Source organism: Manis pentadactyla, chromosome 5 (genome assembly GCF_030020395.1).
Source record: "Manis pentadactyla isolate mManPen7 chromosome 5, mManPen7.hap1, whole genome shotgun sequence".
Taxonomy (NCBI): Eukaryota; Metazoa; Chordata; class Mammalia; order Pholidota; family Manidae; genus Manis; species Manis pentadactyla.
In genome coordinates this window covers 146054839-146077319 of record NC_080023.1, presented here as the reverse complement: position 1 = coordinate 146077319, position 22481 = coordinate 146054839, and the positions used below count along the sequence as shown (strand labels likewise).

General features: G+C 37.3%; 1 protein-coding gene across 5 annotated transcripts in view; it reads right to left on the bottom strand.

Annotated features, from left to right (window-relative positions):
• The window catches only part of GPCPD1 (glycerophosphocholine phosphodiesterase 1), a 66838-nt gene extending 45574 nt beyond the window's left edge, over nucleotides 1–21264 (bottom strand). For all 5 annotated transcript variants that reach the window (XR_005024742.2, XR_005024743.2, XR_008997896.1 and 2 more), the window contains exons 1-6: nucleotides 20914–21264; nucleotides 15994–16070; nucleotides 12921–13017; nucleotides 8842–8926; nucleotides 3036–3111; nucleotides 1174–1215 (exon numbers count right to left, since the gene is read on the bottom strand). Coding sequence is in view for 2 of the 5 variants with exons in the window: in XM_036885114.2 (XP_036741009.1) it covers nucleotides 1174–1215; nucleotides 3036–3111; nucleotides 8842–8926; nucleotides 12921–13017; nucleotides 15994–16042 (349 nt within the window). In the remaining 3 variants the exon portion in view is untranslated. The remainder of the gene's footprint in view (nucleotides 1–1173; nucleotides 1216–3035; nucleotides 3112–8841; nucleotides 8927–12920; nucleotides 13018–15993; nucleotides 16071–20913) is intronic.
• Nucleotides 21265–22481: the final 1217 nt, after the last annotated feature.

Below are 22481 nucleotides of genomic sequence, written 5' to 3'. Positions count from 1 at the left end.
TAAGAAAATTAAGAAACGGACAAAGTTGGGAAATGGCTTTCCATCCTGAAAGTAACTAAAGATGAATTTTGAACTAGGACAATAACCACCACCACGAAGAAAAAAACATACATTTATAACCATACATAATAATTAACATATAACAGAGGGGATACAGTGTCATACATTACAACTGAAGAAATGAGAGAACTACTCCTCTATACAGAAAACTCCAAAACATGTAGCATAAATGTCATCTTTTGAAAAAAAAAAAAAAGGTAAGATTCTAAAACAGCAGAGCTATTCAAATTATTTTAGACAGCCTTATGATTTAAAATAAATAACACCCAACAAAATCAATGAAAGTAAGTTAAATTCCTACCCAAACACTGCTAAAGCAGGTACATTTCTAAAGTTGCATAAACATAGGTACCTAGGAAAACCACAACCAAAACATTCAGGCCTTGTTCCTTCCTGTACTCGACAGGAAAGTGAACTGGTTATCAGCAATTATGTCTGGCTTACAGTCAGTGCAAGGACACATTCTGTCCACCCCCTTTACGCCTTTTGATTCCTATAGTATATTATCTACAGAGAAAATGCAGTTTAACATGATAATGCTGATACGCTGTGAGACTTCCATTCTTTGAAGAAAACTTGAATCCTCAAGATAAGATATTTACTGAGGCAGGGTGGCAGAGGAATGTCTAACACTTTCAACATATTCAGAAATAAAAGGATTTTCTCTCTACTTGTTAAAGACTCAGCCACAGTACTAGCACATTCCGCTTAATCTGCTCAGTACTGTAAATGCATATACAGACACACAAAATATACAAACATAACTTAAGAGATTTAAGGTATGTTTGTCTTACTAACATGAGACCTTAACATTAAATCAATGTTAAGTAGTGTTTCACACATTAAATGTTTAGAACTGTTAGTATTTCTAAACATAATGGTGTTAAAAAGTAATGATATATTAACAGTTAAGTATAATACTTTTATATCTATACTAATGCACATATCTGAAATCACCAGTCAAAAACCAAGGATACAAATTTTAAGTATAAGAATTGTACTGGAAACTTTCCTAACAGTATGTTATGTTTCTTGGATCTAGTTTCTTTTTCAGTGTTATACTCTGTCGTATTTCTCTGTGCTATTTCTAGTGAAATGTAAGGCAACACTTACTGTGGATTCCAAATTGTCCATCATCAATAATAATTTCACTTTCTAGAATTGAAGGAAAATAGGAAACTAGTTAAAATTCATGATGTATACAGAATGAACAATTGAGAAATTACCCACCTTGAAGACTTAAAATAGTTAATCTAAAATTTAAAAGCAGCCCAAAGTGAATAAGCATATTTATTGTAGCCCTCAATAAAGAATTCCCTTTCAAGCAGGCTATCAAACAGTGGTATTCTCTACAGACTTGGTGATTATTCATGATGTTACAGAAGAGAAAGAAAACTCCTCAGAGAGGTGCTCTAAAGGCACTGGGACAAACTTCTCCACTAATATGTGAGACTGACAACCTGCTGGACACAATCTCCTGGTTGATTTTTCAACAAAGGTCTTGGCACAATTAAAATGCTTATTCTTAAGTAGTGCATATTCTGAGCTTATCTAAAATGTAATTCTCCTCCAATCCCAACTATTCTCCATAGCCAGCTAAAAGCTTTACAAATAGCATAAACTTACCTGTATACACAGAGCTGTGAAGAGCTACCAAAAGAGTAAGTACTAGCACATTCCCTTCAAACAGAAATTTCAGCTCAATGAGAACAGCTGTTAAGCACCACCCTCTGAAAAAATGACTTATTTTCTTCTTTGTGACTTACTTTCCCAGTTTGCTTTAAACATAAGACTGAAATCTTTGTCAAAGTTTAAGTGTGATAGTTCTCAAAAAAGATTCTGATAGATTTCATGCAGTCTCAGTTTAGAAGTTATATTTTCCAAAAGTATAAATTTCTTTTTAAAAGGCCAGAAACAAAATCATCTCGCTTCTCAGAATAAGAAAATATATTTAACTGGAAGATACCTCAAAACACAAATTACTTTTTAAATGTTTAATACCTAATAATTTCCAACCTCAGTGTCGGACTGTTATAATTCTACAGTACACTATCATAAAAATCTAAATATACTATCAATAATGTATTAAAACAAACATATCAAAAGAAGATCCAATAAAGAGGATGGAATGAGATATCTGTATAAACAAGATGTGTCCTTGCTGCAGGGTAAAGCAGAATCTCCTACTACTTTCTTATCTCAACTACCAAGCCATTTATAATCTTTAAGTTCTGATTTTCTCTAGAAACTAAAAGATACATTTCTCAGCAGAGTCAATTTATAGATGAATCCAAGTGAGTAATTTAACGTATGTGAAATGAACTTTCAATTTTAATCTCAGTATAGAAAAGGAAATTTAAAAATACTTATATGAAGAGAAATGCCATTTTTAGGCATAAGAAAACTAATTTTTTAAAAGAAACTATCTGTATATTAATTTTAACATAGCCACCAGTACTTAAGTAAATTAGGAGGAAGATAACATCTGCTACAACCAAGAAATATGAATTCATTCATACAAGTTTATCCAAGTATTTGCTAGTTCTAAAAAAACAGAATAGAAAGTTATTCTATTACTCTTATTATTCAAAGTTAAAAATTTAAGAATCTGTTTCAGATTCTTTCTCCAACTGTTCAAGTTCTGTGAGCAAGTAATCAAATAAAACAATGGATGCTCAGTCAAAAAGATGTACTTTATAAACTTTATAACTGCTCCAAATGAAATATTCCACAATAAATTAATCTAGCCCAAGAAATAAAAATGACTAGGCAAGCATTTCTAACAAAGCTTATAAAGAATTGAGAACTGTTTAGTTTTAAAAGAGCCACAATATGCTAAGTGAAATCTGTAGTACTGACAGTGCATTGACCTTGAACTTTAGAATACAAAGTTATTAAATCCCACACTAAGCCATTGTGCAGCATATTAGTAACTTTATGCATATGCCTCAAACAGATGCAGTTAATGCCCATACCTAAAGGGGTTATTGATCGTGGTTGTAGATGAGTCTCCCACTTGTGAACTATGACTTGGCATGGACCACCGATAGTCTGCAATTTAAAAGTTAAACGTCTGCAATAATTTCTTATATCTTATTTTCTACCCATGATTCCATTAGAGTTTGTGGTCTAAGTCTTATACTAAATATGAAACCAAGAGATTCATCGTGTTAATCATCAATATTATATGCCAAAAAAATCAGGAATGTACCAGGTCATAAAACATGATGAGCGCTGGAAGAAAATAAGGTGAGGCAGTAAACAAAGAAAAATGAGATGATCTGGCACATAAAGCCGTCTTAAACTCATTCTTAAATCTGCCTACAATACTCAATTTTTTTCAAAGCAATTCTAATCTTTCACTGATATTCTATCCTAAGTTAAGGTTAATACCAATATACTTTATGCTTGGTATGTCAGTAGTCAATGCGGTATTACTGAATAAAGTATTTCACCCTAAGTAACTCCAAGTTTTTGGAAAAAGCCTAAACTGTGATCATTGGAATAGTAGGAACAAATACTTCCAAATCAATTATCACAAGTTACTCAAGTAACTAGGGGCATAATAAGGTTCTTTTTTATATGTATTTAAGAAAAGTAAGTAGATGACAGGAAGAACATCAGATTTCTCATTCTCACAGTAACCAGTGTTTCTGAAGAGCACAGGATAGTCTAAAAAATAGGACACATGCATGGGTAAATTTGAAAAACAAGTTTGAGAAAAGGGGAACATGCAGTTTTACCCTTTTTGCCTTAAAAGTTTATAAATTCATACAATATGGCAATTCCTAACATTTTTTCTTATCAAGGTTTCTTACTAAAAGAGAAAATAAATGTGCTTTATGTATCATTGTTGATAATGTCTACAGCAACTTAAGAAGGATGAACTACCAACAAAGATTCCCTGCATATACGTAAAAGACTTATGTATTAAATGCTTTCTAAGTCTTCTAATTTAAAAAAAGAAAAAACGTATGTGCCAAAATAAAACCTTAGGTACACATTTTAAAAGCAAAGTTTCAGTGAAATACAGAGAAGCGAAAAAGAAAGACAAAAATCACCCATTATTACACCATTCAGGCTAATCACTTAATGTTTCACATACAATAGTCAAGCCCTTTTCTAGGCCTGGAACATATAAACTTCTGTATATTGTACATCTTGAGATGGCAGTTATTACTATTCTCTAACATTTTACAGATTTCGACATTGATTATATCTAATAATAAGTGTATCAAATGATAAATAAGTATGTATCAACATAGGTCCATTATTAATTACACATAAGAGATAATTCTGCCACTTAAAATAACCAGAGGCTAAAACCTTTTTTTAAACTTGCAAACTTTGGAAGTTTGAAAACTAAAATAGCATTAGATATTCATTCAATCATTAATCTTGGGATAATATAGGAAATGCTCATTTTCTCTGGCTGAATACCTCCTTGTTATATGGGTTCACTGATGAATTGGCAAATTAAGATGATTTTTAAAAATGTGAATGTGAAATTGCCCATCTTAACATACGGTGAATTTAATTTCCATTACACTAAAAAAGTCACATTTAATCCTACATATGCTGGATGTTTTTCCTACAACTTTTTCTTGTCATGTTTTTCTCAATTTGTTTCTTAAACATCAAATTTTCTGATCCCCAAATGATGCAAATGTCTTAACATTAAAAATAGGAATAATATGTCTTAGCAATAATAAGCAGCCAGAAAGAAGTAACCTATTCCCTTCTTCTACTGCTCCCATGTCTCCCATACCCTCCCCTACCCAACACACACAAAAATCCTCCTTGTTACAAAGATGGTATGCTTATGTATTCTTAATAAAAGTTACTAATCAAAAATGACTTGAAGGGGTGCCATGAATATTAACTAAACATTGGCAGGAGTAAAAAGGGGGTAGAGGAAAAGAGAGAGTTTTTGTTTGTTTTTGTTTTAATTCAGGTGTTAGCAGAACTTTACAAAGTGTAGACTGCAGTATCTACACTTAATCATAGGAAGAACAGCTCTTTGGATTAAATATTTGATAGGAAACACATTTTAGTGTAATTTTTAACTACCTTCATCTATTTTAGTAACAAACCCATTACTTACAGCATAAACAACCAAGGCTTGAAGAGAATGGTATTATTTGAGGAGCAGTCCAAAGGGACAATTCAACACATGACTTATAATTCTGTCTACTAGCATTCACACTACAAATCCATGTTGATTGATACAGTGTTATAATACTGAAAAATGAACCAAGTTTTAAAATACACTGAATTTCCAAAATTATTTTGACTATTTTATTAAACTTTAGAAGGTAATCTTAAATTTTAGCTTACTAAAGTTCTTGAAAAAATGAAAAAATTAAGACCTGAGCATTGGGAAATTAAAAATCTCAGAGATGACTCCAAAACATGCAATCCTTTTGAACATGCCAAATATAATAACTCATTCTTCAAGATCTTAAACAAAAGAACAGTTCCATTCTGTAAAAGGCTGCCACAATTTTAAATATTTTGGGAGTGAAGTGGAAGGTGGATCTTTGGAGAAAAAAGTAACAATATCAGTCCAAGACAGTAGTATTCCATTAGCAGTACCAAGTAGAGTTATTTCACAATTTCACATGTATTAAATCAGATAATTGGTAGAAAGTTTTCAAACGGGCGTATTAACAAAAATACCCCCCAAAAAACCTATGTTTCTGTAAAAAAAAGTCGTAATAATTGCTTTCTTAAAGTTACTGACATCACTCAGTAACATCAAGCACTGAAATAAACAAGATTATCCAACATGCAGACCGCGTTTCTTTTTTTAACAAACCACCAAGAAAATTATCAACTAGTTGTGAATTACCACTGCTTTTTAAATATTATGAAAAATGTAAATGCTTTAAAAATTTTACTGATTGTTGTCTTTCCACAATTTTTAAAAAAATGTGCATGTAAAGGGCTCTAAGAAATTTTTACCTATGTCAGAGGCCAGACCCACAGTTATTTAAAGATCACTATTTTTAATAAGACCAATAGGAAAAATGATCAATTAGGAATGAGTAAAGAGTACAGCAAAGAAAGGTAGCTGGACAGACATCTATCTCTGAGATGGCTCAAATGTGAAGTTAAGAGCATCAACAATTTTATTATTAAGAAACCATTGTACAAAATGACAATCTGGACTATTCTGAAAATAATTATATGCCTATCCCACGTGATTGATTCCTTTATTAGAGGATTTAAGCAAAAATCAAGGGAAACTAAACAAGTATATGAGTTTGCAATTATGAGTGAATGCTAACACCTATAAAAATCAGAAACAGATGTTACTGAAAAATAAAGAGCTATTTCCACTGAAATGAAGGAAAAATTTCAAAGACAATATATTTTAAAATTGATCAACACTTCAGTATGAGGTAACATCGTTAATTCCAGCCACAAGTAGAAAGGTGGACATGGATTTTCTTTCTAAGTTTAAATTACATGCTAACTAAAAATTATCTTTGGTGAAGATTTGAAATTAGTGGACTATCTGCAGGCTCATTCCAATGTTTTCATTCTAGAAATATCTACTACCTTTGTTTGCCATACATAAATAAGATAATAGTTTGATTTGTAACCTGCAAAATTATTTTAAAATTCAACATATTAATACCTTACTCTGATTCTACAAGGTTTCAGAGAATAGCTATGAAAAATTATGAGAAAAAGGACTTCAAGACTCTAAAAGGAATAAGTTAAAAAGCAAAATATGGAAGACAAATAAAATGGTAAAATTTTATTTACTTACAATAAAATTTTTGTAATGGAAAGAAACCAAGAAATTTATAGTTCAAATCCTTCATTTTATAGATGAGGAAGCTGAGGTCTGAAGGTCAAGTGACAGGATCACCAGATTTTTAGCTTAGGCTCTACAACTGCTTGGGGAGACTGCCTCCTAAAACTTTTGACCCAGTAAAATTAATCTTACTACCCATTTCAGCTTTTCAAGGCTCTCATAATTACTTTGTTTTCCTGCCTTTATATACACAAAACATATATATACCAGTAATTTACATCATTTCACAATTTAAGATTCCTTGAACATTAGTTCCATCACTTGACAATGCATCGAGACAAAGTTTCATAACTTTTTCTATTAAAAATGATGTTTCATTTAAAAAGTGCCACCAACTTTTAAAAGAAGTGTCACTTGAAGCTGGCATGGGCAAAAAAACCCCACAAAAACCCCTAGCTATATGCATGGGAATTTTATGTAGCTATTTACTCTAGTCCATGAAAAACATACTTACCATGGCAGCCCCTGCATCACACGGTACATGTGTACACGATACAGAGCACCTACTTAAAGAAACACACTCACCAACACATACTGTAAACTTTTGCAAGTATTACAAGGGGAAAAACTTGTTTTTTATTGTAAGCAGACTTCTTGCCAATTTTTTCAGAAAGGCACTTTGGACTGATTTGCTGCTTTTGGGTACATTTTCAATGAAGATGGAAAAATACTGTAGGCTGGCTTAATTTGACCTGTGTTGACAATAGTCTTACTTTGGAGAACTATGTCCAAAGGACTCATTATGTTTTTCTTATCTAAATGCCCCTTAAAGTAAAATTTAGTTGATTTCATGCTATAAATTTCATATACAAGGAGCCTCAAATAAGCTTTCGATGTCATGTGTGTTATGACCTACATACCTATGCACAATTGCTCAATTTATACTAAAGAACTTTGCCATGATACATAACCCCTATGCCAAATTAATGATCTTAAGTCATTAAAGTGAGACTATTGTCAAGATAAGTCAACACAATGATCAACCATAATATAATTTCAGTTTAATTACTGAGTATTAACAATATATTCTTGGAATAAGAAACGTAATAGGTGCAAAAGACAGCTGAAGTTCATCAGTTTTTTCTTTTTTATAATGGTGGCTAAGAGAATGAGGTAACAGTGGCTGCTTGCATTCTTCATATTTAACAAGTATTCAAAGACCCCAAAGGGAAATACACTTTTTTTAAAAGGTTTAACCCATGTTTAGCTTCCTAGACTCCTACCTAAGCCCTTGTTCACATGCAGCACAAGTGTGCTCAAAGGTAAAAATCTGAAGGAAGAAAATCCTTTCAGGAAATAAGTATCTTTAAAATAGAGGGAAAGAATCAACTTTTTTTTTCTTTTCTAAATATGAAAATAATCCCCAAACAATAAATCACTGTAAGGCAAGCAGATTTATATTTAACAGATACTCCAAAGGCCTTCAGAAAAGATCCTGGTCTATCAACAACATCGTTGAGAAAAAAAATCTAAGAGAAAGGACTTCAGTTTTGATAGGAGTTAAGCAATGCAGCCACTAAGAGACGGCTGCTGTGAAGTAATGTTTAAAAACAATTACTCACTTAAAGCTGGCTCATAGTGTAGATGTATTTATACCACATAAGGAGTAAAATACAAAACAAAAAGAAAAACCCTTGCAACTGTTACTAACTGGTTTAGAAAAGTTACAGAAAATGCACACCTACCCAGAACATCTATTTATTAAAACCACTTCCTTGATAAGAATATTGCAGAACATACTTACTATTAGTCTTTTAAAATTCCATGGCAGACATAGTCTGCCTCAGAAGTGGCTACTTCCTTGCTTTTTGGTAACAAAATGTTATTAATCTAGAGTTCTGTTTGCCTTACTTCATCAAGACAAACTCATTTTACTTTCAGTGTTTCCACACTTAAGTCGTTGCTTTTGAAAGAAGTTTACTAAAGAAACTGGAAACTAGATAAAGAAAACGTACCTTTGGTTCTAAAAAGCACCCTCTGAAGTAGCGATACTGAACTGATACTCCTCTACTGAGTATAATGGTGGCTTTCGATAACAAACTGTAAGGAAAAAGAAAGGGACAGCATCAATATCAAACTAAACTGCATAAAGACTTCATAATTTATACAACCCTTCGAGTCAGATCTCTGACCAGTACCACTTATTTATTCCCACACAAACTTTTACTGTAGGCCTAACCTGCACCAGGCACTGGAAGCACAGTAAGTGTGGGTAAAATTGCAATATTTCCAGAATCTCTAGCCTAGACTTAGTTATCTCCATATTGATAGGTGTTTCTAAAGGGTGGAGAGAAGTAGTCTATCTCCATATCAACAGGTGATTACAAGGGTTGGGGGAGCAAGGGCATACCTGGACCAGAGAGGTTTGGTGGGGTCCCTTTTTATAGCCAGGTTGCAAGAGACATGGGCAAGCAGAAGTGGACAATTGTTTATTAGCAATGAATGGATTTCTCCCACTTTATGTCTCCCTTTCACTGATTTCGGCTTCAAATGTCATTTGCCCTGGGCTGGGAACGTATTTTCCCCTTGGAGTTACAGTAAGCAATGAGGCAGAAGGAGCCCCATCTGCAAGGAGACTGCTTTCCCGCGTGGGTAGACAACCAACCAACGGAATAACATGCCAAGGGCTATTTGCCCTTTCCAACCTGATAACAAGGTTTGCAGGGGAGGCCTCAATGAGGAAGAACTGTCTGAGCTGAGGCCTAATGGGTAGTAAGGAACCAGCCATATAAAGAGCCAGGAGATGTATTCCAAACACAAAAAGCAAGCAGTGTAAGCCGGTCAGAATTTTCTCTGACTTCCCCCTTAGCTAGGGATGTTACACGGCTTTGGAGCCAAGGTTGGCAAGTTACACTCATGTTCCCAATTGTCCCTTGTTCTAGCTGTCCCATGCAGCCTGTGGCTTTTACCCCAGCCAAGCATGAACTCTGCTATTCCAACATATTCCAATGCTATGTCATTAGACAAAGAAGGCACTACAGTTCATGACTGTAACTGATATTTAGCTTCAGATCATAGACCAGTGGTATCCAAAGCATGGTCCCTGGACTACCTGTATCACCTTGGAGTGTGTCATAACACCAGATATCAGGCCACACCCACACCTATCTAATTAGAAACTCCAGGGTGAGGCCCAGTAATCTGTAATTTAACAATCCTTCAGGTGACCCTGATGATGAATACTTAAGTTTGAAAGCCACTGTCACAGACCATTACCCAGATATTAATTCAGCATGAGTAGTTCAGTGAATAAAAGGCAACTCCAAATCTTTATCCATGATACCAGATGGCTAGCACTGCTCCCCACCTGGCCCTGCCACGATGGGCTTTGACTCACCCTGACTCAATCCTGGCTCCTAACAAGATGTCTACTGCCAGCTTTCACCTACAGTCCTAGCTTCAACTATCAGATTAATCTGGTAGTAGTAAAATAAATAATGCCCTGGCTCCACCCCAGGACGCAGACTTCATAGGTCTGGGTGGAAGCTGGTCATGTGGAGTTTGACACAACTTCACCAGAGCGTCAGGATGTAAATGGCTGATTGAGAATCACTGTGGTAAAGTAAGGCGGGCAAACACTTGGCTTGTGTGTCCACCACTTTTCCCTGGTAAGCCTCAGAATCCTTTTCAACACAGGGCTGCAGGCAGACTCTACCAACCCAGAAGTGGAATTTATTTCCCATGTCTGTTACCAAAAACAAGTCAAATTTCCAGTACTCATTTCATTCACAAAACTGCCGCCAGAATATGTGAAACTAGCCCCACATGGGCACAGCAGAACTAGTGGGAAGCTTTGAAAAATGTGCTGGGGCCCGTCTCTCATGTACTATTTCTCAGTCTCCACGAGTAGGATCCAGGCATACATATATATATTTCATTTATTTATTTATTTATTTATTTATTTTAAGGCTCTCACAAGTGATTGCAATGTGCACTCCTGGTTAGAACCACTAATCAAGAGAAAAGATGGAGAGAGAGAGCAAAGCCATGCCTTTATAGTTCTCTTCTCTAAGCAAATGTTGCAAAGTGAAAAATGAAGCAGAACTCTTCAGTGATTTCAAGAATGAATTTACAGCCTGATGAAATTCAAGCAAAACCCAGAGAGAGAGGCAGTGAGGTTTAGTGCACCTGCCTTACTCAGTCAGCCTCATTTCTCCTCCAAAATACCATAAAATCTACAAGAGGAGCAAATAAAACCCCAAGTAATCTGTATCTTTTGCATTATAAGGGAATAATACCACGACCGTAAAACTATCTCTAAGTAGAAAACAATTCCAACAGAGCTCATCCTCACAAGCCTTGCGGGTATGGAGAGGCTTAAGAGACTCTGAAAAAGCAGTACAGAGACTTAAATGCAGAGCACACTGAAATTCCAAAGAAACACAATTCTAAAACACAAGAATGGTATCCAAAGGCAAACTGCCTTTTGTATCATCTTCCTTTCTCCTTTGAACACTGCTTCTCTGCCATATGTGAAGACATGGCAATGTAGAAATGGCTGGTCCCTTAGAGTTAAGTAGTTAAGTGTTCCCTCATTCTGTTCTCATCACTTTGACCAGGCTGGCTGAAATAGACTTGAGACAGGTGAGGTGACAAGGCAGCTCAAGAGTTCAAAGCAGAGAGGTGCATTTTAGCAACAAGTTCAGAAAGACATGAGGTTTCACCTCAGTCAGGAGTGGCTGATGTGAAACAGACATCACATTCTTCTGTGATTCCAACATCATTTATCAATACAACTTTACTTATAAAAATAGCTGAGAATTGGCTAAGAAAAGGGGTCACACCAGCGACAAATTGGGAAAAGGGTGTTTCGTTGTGTTGTTTTGCTCAGTTTGCATTATGGTATTGTTTTATTTTCTTTGTAATCTTCCTTTGCTTTGCCATCAGTGCCCCTCAAACTATCTGCTGGGAAGGACTTGGTTTTGTTTTCTTGTTTGTTTTACCCATCCTGTCCTGAGGCCAATACTTCTAGATATGGAGTTTAATGAAATGAGTCTATGATCACATGTGTGGATGTCCCAGGAATGTCAAATTGTTACAAGCATTCTAAATGCTTGCTCTCAATTTCTGTATTTCTCACACCACACATTGATAAAAGTTTTTTGTCTAGCACTGTCCACAGCCACGTTTTTAGAGGCACTGCTCCACAGGAAAACAGAATTTAACTTAATGACCAGCTCTCCACAGGGCCGTGTGTGTGTGTGTGTGTGTGCGTTGTGTGTGTATGTGTGTGTGTATTACATACACTATGGGCCGTGTGTGTGTGTGTGTGTGTTGTGTGTGTATGTGTGTGTGTATTACATACACTATTAAGAATCTCATCTTTCCTTACACTCCACACATACATCTTGACAACCCGTAATACTTCCAAATATCCCCCAAGGGGAAGAGTACCACCTTTGTTGACATCACTGATTCTAACCTAACCCCTTTACCATGTAGATGAGGTAACTGAGACCTAGAAATGTTAGATCTGCCCAAGATCCCAGTTAACTGCAGAATTGAAACTGGTACCTCCTGCGGCCTCCTTTCCCTGGTCCCATGCATTAATACACCCAAACTAAGTTTAGTGCTCTGAACTCACTTCATAACATTAGCTAAGACATCTAAGTACGTGTCCCACTCTCTGCTACTTTTAATTAATGCTGTATATGCCAAGAAAATTATTTTATAGGCTAAAGCAAAAATAAGATCTTCAATTAAGAATATGTACTGAGAAGCCAAAAGATAATGCCTAAAAAAGCTCTTTAAATTAAGAAATAGCAATATAGCCTGTTACTTAGAAATATGGTGGTAAGTACCAAAAGAACCAGCCAAGAGTTGAAAATGGTTGCTTGAAAGGTGGAAACTTAGCAATAGAGGAACTTGTTTTTTTCCACAATAAGCTCTGTAAAACGATTTCATTCTTTATTATGCACATATGGTAATCTGACACAACTAAAAGAAGAAAAGCATACCAAGGTAGCTTAGAATTCCCCCAAGTTTATAATCTGAATGTCACAATTATTCTATACCCTGACACTTCCAAGCTTACCTTTCACCTGTCTCATTTTCTGGCAGCAGAGCCACAGCATTTTGAGGATTCCAGTTTCCCAAAGCATCAGAGCTTCCACATATTGCAAAAACTTCTCCTAAAGAAATAGCACAGCTAGTTACAGCAGGATAAGTAGGAAAGTTTCAAATTTTAGTTTTAGGAAGCAAGAAAAGAGCGGTCAGTTGCACTAGTTCAACCAGATGCAGGATTCCCTCAGCAGAGATGGGAGGAGCCTCACCAGAGACATGGGTGTAGATCAGATACCACACCAGAACCTGCATTATTAACCTGGCTTGCCTCTACAGAACCAGAGGCAGTGAAAAGGAAGGATGTGTAGGGATAACTTCTCTTCATTGTTCGAGTCTATTTATTGAGTCAATAATAAACACCAAGAAGACAGTGATCAAACACAGTCCCTGCTTTCAGGGCAGCTTCCAATTTAAAGGGACAAACACTAAATGCATATAAGCATTTTAGAGAAATATTAACCAGTATTTCCCAGGAATTCAAACAACAGCTATTAACAAGCTAAAGATCAAGAAAAATTTCAGTAGGACAGAAGCAATGTAACCATCACCACAACAAAAATTCATAAAACAAAGAGTGAAAAATCTTACACAGTGAAAAATCTAATATTCTTTACCAAAATAATACCTACATTCTCATCTGAATGCTTCTCGTACTTAAGAGGTAAACCAAAACATAGTTACCACCTATATTTGCTACATCTTGTATATTTAGCAAAAGTCTTCAATTTCTTGGATGTTAAGTATATAGAAGCCTTTGACTTGTCTATCAGCATATCCTGAATTTTTATAATTAAAGTTCATAAAGAAAAGATAATGAACTGAGCCCAAATGAACAAAGTTCAAGACAAAGTCCTCCAAATTCTGAGAGCAGTTTGGCTTCTAGCTTTAGGCACTAAACTTTAGGCACTACTCTAGTAAGACTAAAATTATAGTTGGCTTCAGCCACCTGCTTAAACATTCTGTGAGCTTGGGCTGTATATAACTTAACTAAAATTCCAAGTGTGATAGCCATTCAGGAGTTTTCAGGGTTCTAAATACATGTACATAAAGCATAGGGTGGTTACATATAGAGATTTCATGTCAAAATATTAAAAGTAACCAGATTTTTTGCAATTAACTTAGGTTATCAGCGCCTTTTTGGATTAAAAAAAGTTTAAGCACCGTTGCTAAATATGGGGCACAAATATTCATTCCCAAGATAGTATATGTGGCTATGCATATGCATAACATTGGCTATGGATCCCAGCTCAAAGTACAGATGATGATAAAATCACTGACTCAGGTCCATTACAGCTCCTTTACAAACAAGTCTTGTTAAAACTTTCAGGGACCTACCCCCATACAAAACAGCAGCTACTCTTTGCTCCAGAAAGAACATGTACACCACATGGAGAAAGTGAAACTTGGGCACTGGGTGGGTCACTTTCCTCCTGTATGTGCTCATGCATTTTACCAATTCCCCCCTGCAATGTTACTATTTCTTTCTGCTGATTGCCTTTGAATATGGCTCTAACAGGACAAAAAGGGAAACTTATTACTAGAAAAACAGACCTCTTTTAAGTCGGCTTTCATTTATAAAGATTATAAAGACTGGAATGCTAAAGAATTTGCAAAAAGCACCCCCACATATTCTGTTGTTGTTCTTCCCTCTAACATCATCCGACTGCATTCCCCACTCTCTCCATTCAGCAGAGAACACTTCTTCCTGCATGGGTGAAGAAATCAAGGTGATGAGGGACTTGGGGGAGGGAAAGTCTGTCCCTCTACCTCCTCTCCTTCCCACCTACAGATTCATCTACATTACCTTCCCTCTAGTCCTTGAGAATGAATCCCCCCTCATCAAGCTGACCCTTCTATGGCTAATTCTGCAGTCAGTCCATTTGCCTGAAGTGGCCAGCATTTCTAGCTTAAACTGCCTGTGTGCAACTGCTTAAAAGGGTACAATATAGTTCTACAGTCTTCTATTCACAAAGGAGGATACACACTGTACTGGAGGCAAGCACTTAATCCCAGGGAGCCAAACCATCAGCTGACTAGCAATCTTCAATCTGCAGAATCTTGCCAGGGTACGGCTGTACCAGATCTTCCTTAGGGACTATTCAAATTGTTTCCTCTGCCCAGATCTGTGTCCTCCCTACCCCTTTTACTCTCCTTATCCCAACATCCCACATTCAGCTAGGTTAGGGTCCCTGTGAAATTCAAGGTTCTAGAACTTCTTGATTTTTGCAGTAACCCTTACAGATTTTACAGAATTATTTGAGTAATTTTGTTTGTGTATAGAATGTAAGCTCTACAAAATGTGACTTTGTCATGTAATGCTGAATTCCTGTAGCTAGTATAGTGCCTGGCTCAGACCAGGGATAGATGAATAAATGATTTGCTCTGTATATCCAGCATCTTTGTTCCAGCAGCCATCACAGCAGTTGACAGAGTATGTTGTCAAAGGGGTAGGGAGGACACATCTGGGCAGAGGAAACAATTTGGATAGTCCCTAGGAGGGAAAGAAGGAATGCAGCAGAAGCAAGGAACTGGCCAGTACAGTCACGAGTGTATTAACCATGGAGTTATATAACCCAGGTGTGACACTGTTTTCACATGCTTTCTTACACTAAAATTATTTCACACTGCTTCAGTAGACAGCAAAAAATACTTGAAGGAACAAACAAACCAACAAACAAAACAAACAGGAAACAAGGTTACCTTAGCCAAGTATTTCACCAACTTCATGCACTAGCATATTTTCCCTTTCATGCTATTTAAAAATCATAGCCCAACTACCTTTTTCCTGCACAAAATTATATAAATTCACAGCTTTCTTGGACAATATGTCCTTCTGTCCTCCCTCCCTTCCTCCCTTCCTTCCTTCTTTCTTTCTTTCTTGAGTTTACTATGCCCCAATCACATTTCTGATATTAAGCAAGCCCTAAAGATATTTTCATCTAAAGATTGGGCCCACTCTAATAATAACTCCATATTTAAGATAATCTAGGTAAGAAAAAGTCTCTTAATTTAAGAAATTGTTTTAAAGTAAAATCTTACAGTACCTGGTAAAAGGGTTCCTCTTATTTCAAAGGTAATCTGAGATGGTGTCATTCTGATGGATTTATTTTAGGAGGTCGTGCTAGGAAGAAAAAGAGATGTCATTAATAATATGTGAAAATATTAGCTCTAGGTAGCTACTACCAAGAAACAAGTTAAAAAGCAAAAGAACAAAAATGAATCTCAACTGTGAGCAAAAGATGTCATAGGCCTTATGTAAAGAAATATAATTAAGAAGTACCCAGGCAAGTTTTAGGGGCTAATTTTACAAATCTATTCTGCAAGATTGTAGGGACCTGAAAAATTACAAGACAAATGTATCCAAACTCTTTTTTTTTTTTTTTTTAAGAGTTCAAGATTGTCTTGTTACATACTTTCCCTTCTGATAAGCAGCTGTTCTGAACTCAGCCTATCTTTCCTGACCAGGCTGATGTTATGGTGGAAGAAGGAAGGAAAAAAAAAAAAAAAACTACACAGAAAAAAGCTTGGCTCACTGGAGGATTTCTACTTTAGCAATAAGGTTTCAACTTTAATAACAAGGTAACAATGAAAGAACTTAGGTATCACCCGCTGAAACAAATTACTTGTGTTCTGCAATAAGTCTGAGAATCTAAGTAACATAACTGATTACTTTAAAAAAAAAAATACAAATCACTTTTTCCAGATTTTCTCTTTAACCATAGGACCATCATTATTCTAATTCTCTACACTCAGATTTTGAATCACCACTCTGTAATCTATTACTAAACCCTGTTGATTCTAACTGATCTTAATATATATGCCTGTCTTCCTAAGGCTTGAACTCCATTCAAAATCCTCAGTATCCTACCTGTATTTTGGCTTCTAAATGTCTTCCCAATAATACATTTTATGCCAATTAGAATATTCTTCCTCACACCCCTGATTGGATCACTTTGATTACTCATAGATATCTAAACCCCTAAGCCTTTGCTGTCCTTTGCTGCTTATCCACATTTACTCTCTAGCTGATTTTTCATTTCTTCATTGTTTTTCCCAGCCAAAACAATGTTTACAATCCCCTAATTTAAATACCTGAGGGAAGATAGGAAATAGATTAAAAAAAAAATACAATGGCAATTCTCAGGAAGGTTATGTAACTTAAATATAAAGGATACAGATTCCACACAAAGATACATCACATTCTACACAACTTCTTCAATACCCCAAAAACTTTTGCACCACAATCCACTGATGTTCCTAAAGAATGCCGATCATGTCTTTACTCAGAAGCATTTCCATTAATTTACCAGTTTAAATTTTATTTGCATCGAAACACTCTTTTTAAAAATGTGCCTTTCATAGCTATTCATTCTATTTTCCCTTTGCTCCCTTCCCCTTCCTGGAAACACACCCCCAACTCTGCGATGGTCATTCACTCAACACTGCTACCTATAGTTAATCACACTTCTGAGTCAAGGTACACAAATCTGTATCAATGGTTCTCTTGGGAGGCAATTTTGCTCCAAGGGATGTTTGGAAATGTCAAGAGACATTTTTAGTTATTACAACTTGGGGGCAATGCTCTTAGCATCTAGCAGGGAGAAGCGTGGAGTACTGCTGAACACCATGCGATGCCCAGAACGCTCTCCACAAACAAGTGCCTGGTTCCAAATATCAATAGGGCTGACGTTGAGAAACCTGATCTCTAATATCTATCCCTAGGGGCCTGCTATGAGGGTCAGGAGCCCACGATTGTTAGCTCTCACCTCTGTATCATGCCACTTACATCAATTATAAAATGTTAAGATTGAATACATGTATTAAGCAACCAGTCAATGTGGTTTCATATCACTTGAAAAAGGATTCCCTATTTGGCAACTCTACAATTTCAGTTTGAAAACCCAAAACACTGTACTGGAAAACAGACTTGTCCCAGAACAAAGTAATTTCTAAGATACTTCCATCTACTTTCTGGGTCTAAGAGGAAACATGATCTATTTAAAGAATATACATTCAGTTCTAGCACTGCCACTCAATGTTCTAAATCTAAAAATAGCTCTAGATTTTTACCCCCCATTAAACTATTATCCAAATCTTAACAGTTGTCTTTTAATGTGCCATTGGATATAAATCTGAGTATAACTCTTAAGTGTACAAATATTTTCTTTTCTAATAAATGGTCATGGAAGCACTGCAATCTTACATTTACCTATTTCCCAAGAAGAAATCTTAAGGCTGGAAAAAGCTTGGCTTTTAAGTTACTGAATTAATGCTGAGACGCAACAAAGAGCCCCATCATCTGCAGTAAAACTGCTGAATAACCAATCTCAGTCTCACCCGGTAACTTGTCAGTATGACCAACCTGCGTTTACTGCCACAGGTCTCTACTGAGGGCAGTCTCATCTACATAAATACATAGCTGGTACTCAAATACTTGTTCATCAATTTTAAGTAACCATTTGAACCAATTTTTAGAGAAACCAGATGCAATTATTCTTATGTATTAAAATCAACTGGTACAAAATTCTCTCTAAATTCCTACTGTAAAAATGGGGAACTTCTGTAAATTTAATAAAAGGGAAAACTGATGATTAAAATGGAGCTTTTCATTCTTAAGGTTGCTTGTAAGAGTGGCTCTAGTAACATGGCTGTAAACAGCTACAGTAAATGTACTATGCAAAGCTCTATATAGACACACACACACACTACCACCTCCCCAGATGTCAAAGAGTCATCCTCCTCTTGGATTGCCAACAGTCATAATCTGATTTAGTTTCCACTCTTGCTCCTCTCCCACCCCCAAATGTAATACTGTACCAAGTAAAAGCCTGGGGAGCTGACAGTAGTTTACTTGCTCGTGGACAGAGGCCAAAATTTTGGTGCAGGATTGAAGTGTACAATTTTGGCACCCAGCTACCAAAACAGCAGTGACAAAATAAAATACCGTTCTGTGTGGAACACAAAACTTACACACCCGCCAACACTTTGTCTTCTTGAAAACAAGCAAAAAAAAGAAGTCCCAATTTGGAAGGAGGAGGTCTTCCAGATAAACATAAATCAAGATTAAGATGAAAAATGCTAGTCATTTTTATGTACCTAAGCTGACTGTAAATGTAACTTAACCAACTCACCTACTACCTCAGTACTACATTTCTTGAGATGGGTTTTGGTTTGGTTTTGTTTGGTTTTTAAATATAGCCTCTCCTCTGCACTTTTTCAAGATAAATATTAAACAGCCATTCTCTTCTGAGGTTTCGAGTAACAGTTAACACTGTTTTAACACTTTTTTTTAAAAAGGCTTAAGCAATTAACAAAATATGACACTGTTATTTATGTATTTAAAATATTTCAGAGTTTACACTACCTGGCAAAATTAATTTTACTCTGTTCTTTTTGTCAAAGAAATTATCCTAACACATGACCTTAATGGTTTACCAGCTTGGGGACAAAAGGGTACAGGAACCAAGGTACAGGAACATTTGGTTTAGAGCTAAATTGAGGTCACAGATATTTTTAGTTAAAATGTGTATTTCTGGCCAAAAAGAACATCTCTGTTTTTCCCAAGTTTTTTGAAGGAAATTTTCCTTGCTGTCTTCTAGACTCTAACAGCTCTGATCTTCATAAATGGCTGTAAGAAAATAACATATGAAATGTCTACATTTTCCTAAATTAATTTCTGTTCATCATGCTGGAGGATCATCATGACCCCACTATCCTGACCCTAGTATACTTCGAGCCAATATTTTAATCAAATGTCTGCAGACAAGAATGGATGTTTATTAAGAAAGCATTTCTGGAGATTTCATTACACAAATTAATTCCTTGGGCAACTTTCTAAACAATGCAGTAAAAATTTTCCAAATATTTCCCACTTCATGTTGATATTATTTTCATATGTATTTATCCTGGTTAAGTCATACATAAAGATTTGATTCCTCGACCTACTTCTTGTACATATCAAATTCTACTTACTCTAAGCCACAAAAGGTTTCTTTTGTGGTTATTATTTCTGATTCCAACTTTCTTAGGTCTTACTTCGTTGAGAATACTGGTTCTCCCTAGTTCTTACATCAAGAATGGACTGGGCCAACTGCAGTTTTATCTGTTTGCTCTATCTTGTGTTTTTTATACCCAGAACGTTAGGAGTTAGAAAAAGGACTGGCAGCTTGTATTTACTAGTTAGGTTTAAGTTGCAATTGTCAGAAATGTAGCAAGATGGAGAAACATGAAGGGGTAAAGGAGTAGGTAGGAGCTGGGAAGAGAGAGAGAGGGCCACAGAAAGAGTAGGAAGAAAACATCAGGTCCAAACATTTTGCTTGGTTTGATAAGGTTCTTTTAGGTTGGTGCTACATCGGACTGGACAGCTGCCTCAAGGTGAAAGAATTCTCTGCAATTCAAGATGGAATTCGTGCCTGATTTCCTTTATAACCGGGCAGTGGTGCAAAAGGGGGCTGGCGAAGCTTCTTACTGATTGAGGCTCTCCCCCAGAAGTTATCAAAGCAATTGGAAGGTCTTTGGGAAAAGTCGGGCTTTGCTGAGCGGCAGGCTGTCGTCTTAAAACTGTATGGTGGTCAGTGATGTCTATTCCTGCAACCTTTTTCTAGAAAAAGGCACTTTGGTTTCTGGGAATAACTGAATTATACAAGCATGCCCTAGACTCCGTGGTTAGGCAATTTCGGCACACCAGCAGTTGTCAAAATACCATGAATTACTTACAGACAGATCGAGAGTGGTGGCGGCGAGGGGCATGCGTGGGTTAGGGGGACAGAGGACTTGGGCTGCATTTTTTGTTTCTTCGTTCCTGAACTTCGCACACTCGTGGTGGTCCAAAGCTCTACGCAGTCTGATATGTCGAAAATACTTTACAAAATTTTTAAGGAGGGAACTAACCATCAGGCAGCCCAGTGGAAGCGTGGAGGCAAACAACAAAAATCTAATTGAATAGCTGCTACCTGCCGACTTACCGGAGCGAACGTCCAGGTCGCTGCTTCCCCGACGGGCAGTGCCGGCCGAGATGGGGGACCCTGCCCGCGCGCCTCGGCCCCGCCGCGTCCCTGGCCCGGCTGCCCTGACAGCTCAGCCGCCACGTGAGCGGCCCCCGCGGCCCCCGCACCGAGCGCCCGGCCGCACGCCTCACCGACAGGGTCCGCAAATCCGCGGTCCGCGATGCCGCCGCCGCGCCCGAGAATAAGGGCCGGGGGCCGAGGTGCCGGGCGGCCGCCGTCGGCGCCTCGCCAGCGTTCCCCGAGGAAGCCCGCAGCGGCGCCGAGCGGCAGGAAGCGGCTCCGCTCAAACCGGTTTCAGCTGCTCCAGAACAAACCGCCCGACCACCCCGCGAGGCGGGGCCGGAGGGCCGGAGGGGCGGGGCCTTACGTCACGCCCGGCGCCGGCCCGGCCAATCGGAGGCCGCGAGCAGCGGGCGGGCTCGCGCATTCCTGGAAAGGGCTCGCGTCGGCGGCGGAGAGCTGCCGGGCATTCCCCGGGTCCCCGCGGTCCGCCTTTCCCGCACACCCGGAGCCGCAGCGGGTGGCCGGGGATATCTGGCCTGGGTTTAGAGGCGCATACTGTGGTCCCCAAAGCCGCCTTAGGAGAGGTGTGGAGGCTGGAGCTGCAGTTCTGGATTGTACTTTTTCCCATTCGAAAACGAGGGAAAGTAACAAGCCTAATGTTTTATGTAAACTTTCTTAATTACAAAACAACACGTACACGTGGATCAAATCTTCACAGTTGAAAACGAGAATTAGGTGGCCTCAGACCTCAGTTTCATACCTTTGCTGAGCAAAGGTGTCCAGACCGCAGCAGCACCACCGGGGAGCTGTCAGAATTGCGTTCTCAGGACCATCTCATATTTGCCTAATCAAATCTTCATGTAATGAGATCCCCACGTTATCTGTATACACTTTAAATTTGAAAGGACTTTTCTGAGAGATAAGCCCTCTCTACAAAAGCTGTAGTCTTTTATATTCTGCAAAATCGGCCCTATTTTTATTCTCCTTTGATGGTCCCAGAAAAAATTAATCAGCAGTTGCCACTTACCTAACTTAAACTTTGCATCATCAAGGTTAACCTCTGGTTAACCTTCAATGTGAAATTATGTTACCAGATTTAAATCAAGTGAGATACTGAAAACTAAAAAGAACCAATTTTTTAGCAGACGTTGAAGGAGAAAGTTCTAGTTGCAAGCTGGTTGAAATGGACCTACTGAAAAAGCATTTGAAATAGATAAACTCAAGCTTTAGAAAGAGCTTCTAGTTTTAGATACCAGATTGTTCACAACCACATTTGATATGTGAGCTTGGATTAGATCCCAGGGTATTTCTGATGATGTCATTCATTCCGTTAATAAATAATTATTAAGTGCCTGCTTTGTGCTAGGCACAAGATGCAATGGCTTTTTGATGGCATTCCTTTTAACCCCAAATTTCCTTGTGATTATGTACCATTATCTGCTAAAGCCTGCTGTTGTACATTTCCTAATAACTTGGAGTTTATTTCATCCCTCTGCTGTTAGCTGCACTTCAGTGATGGATTT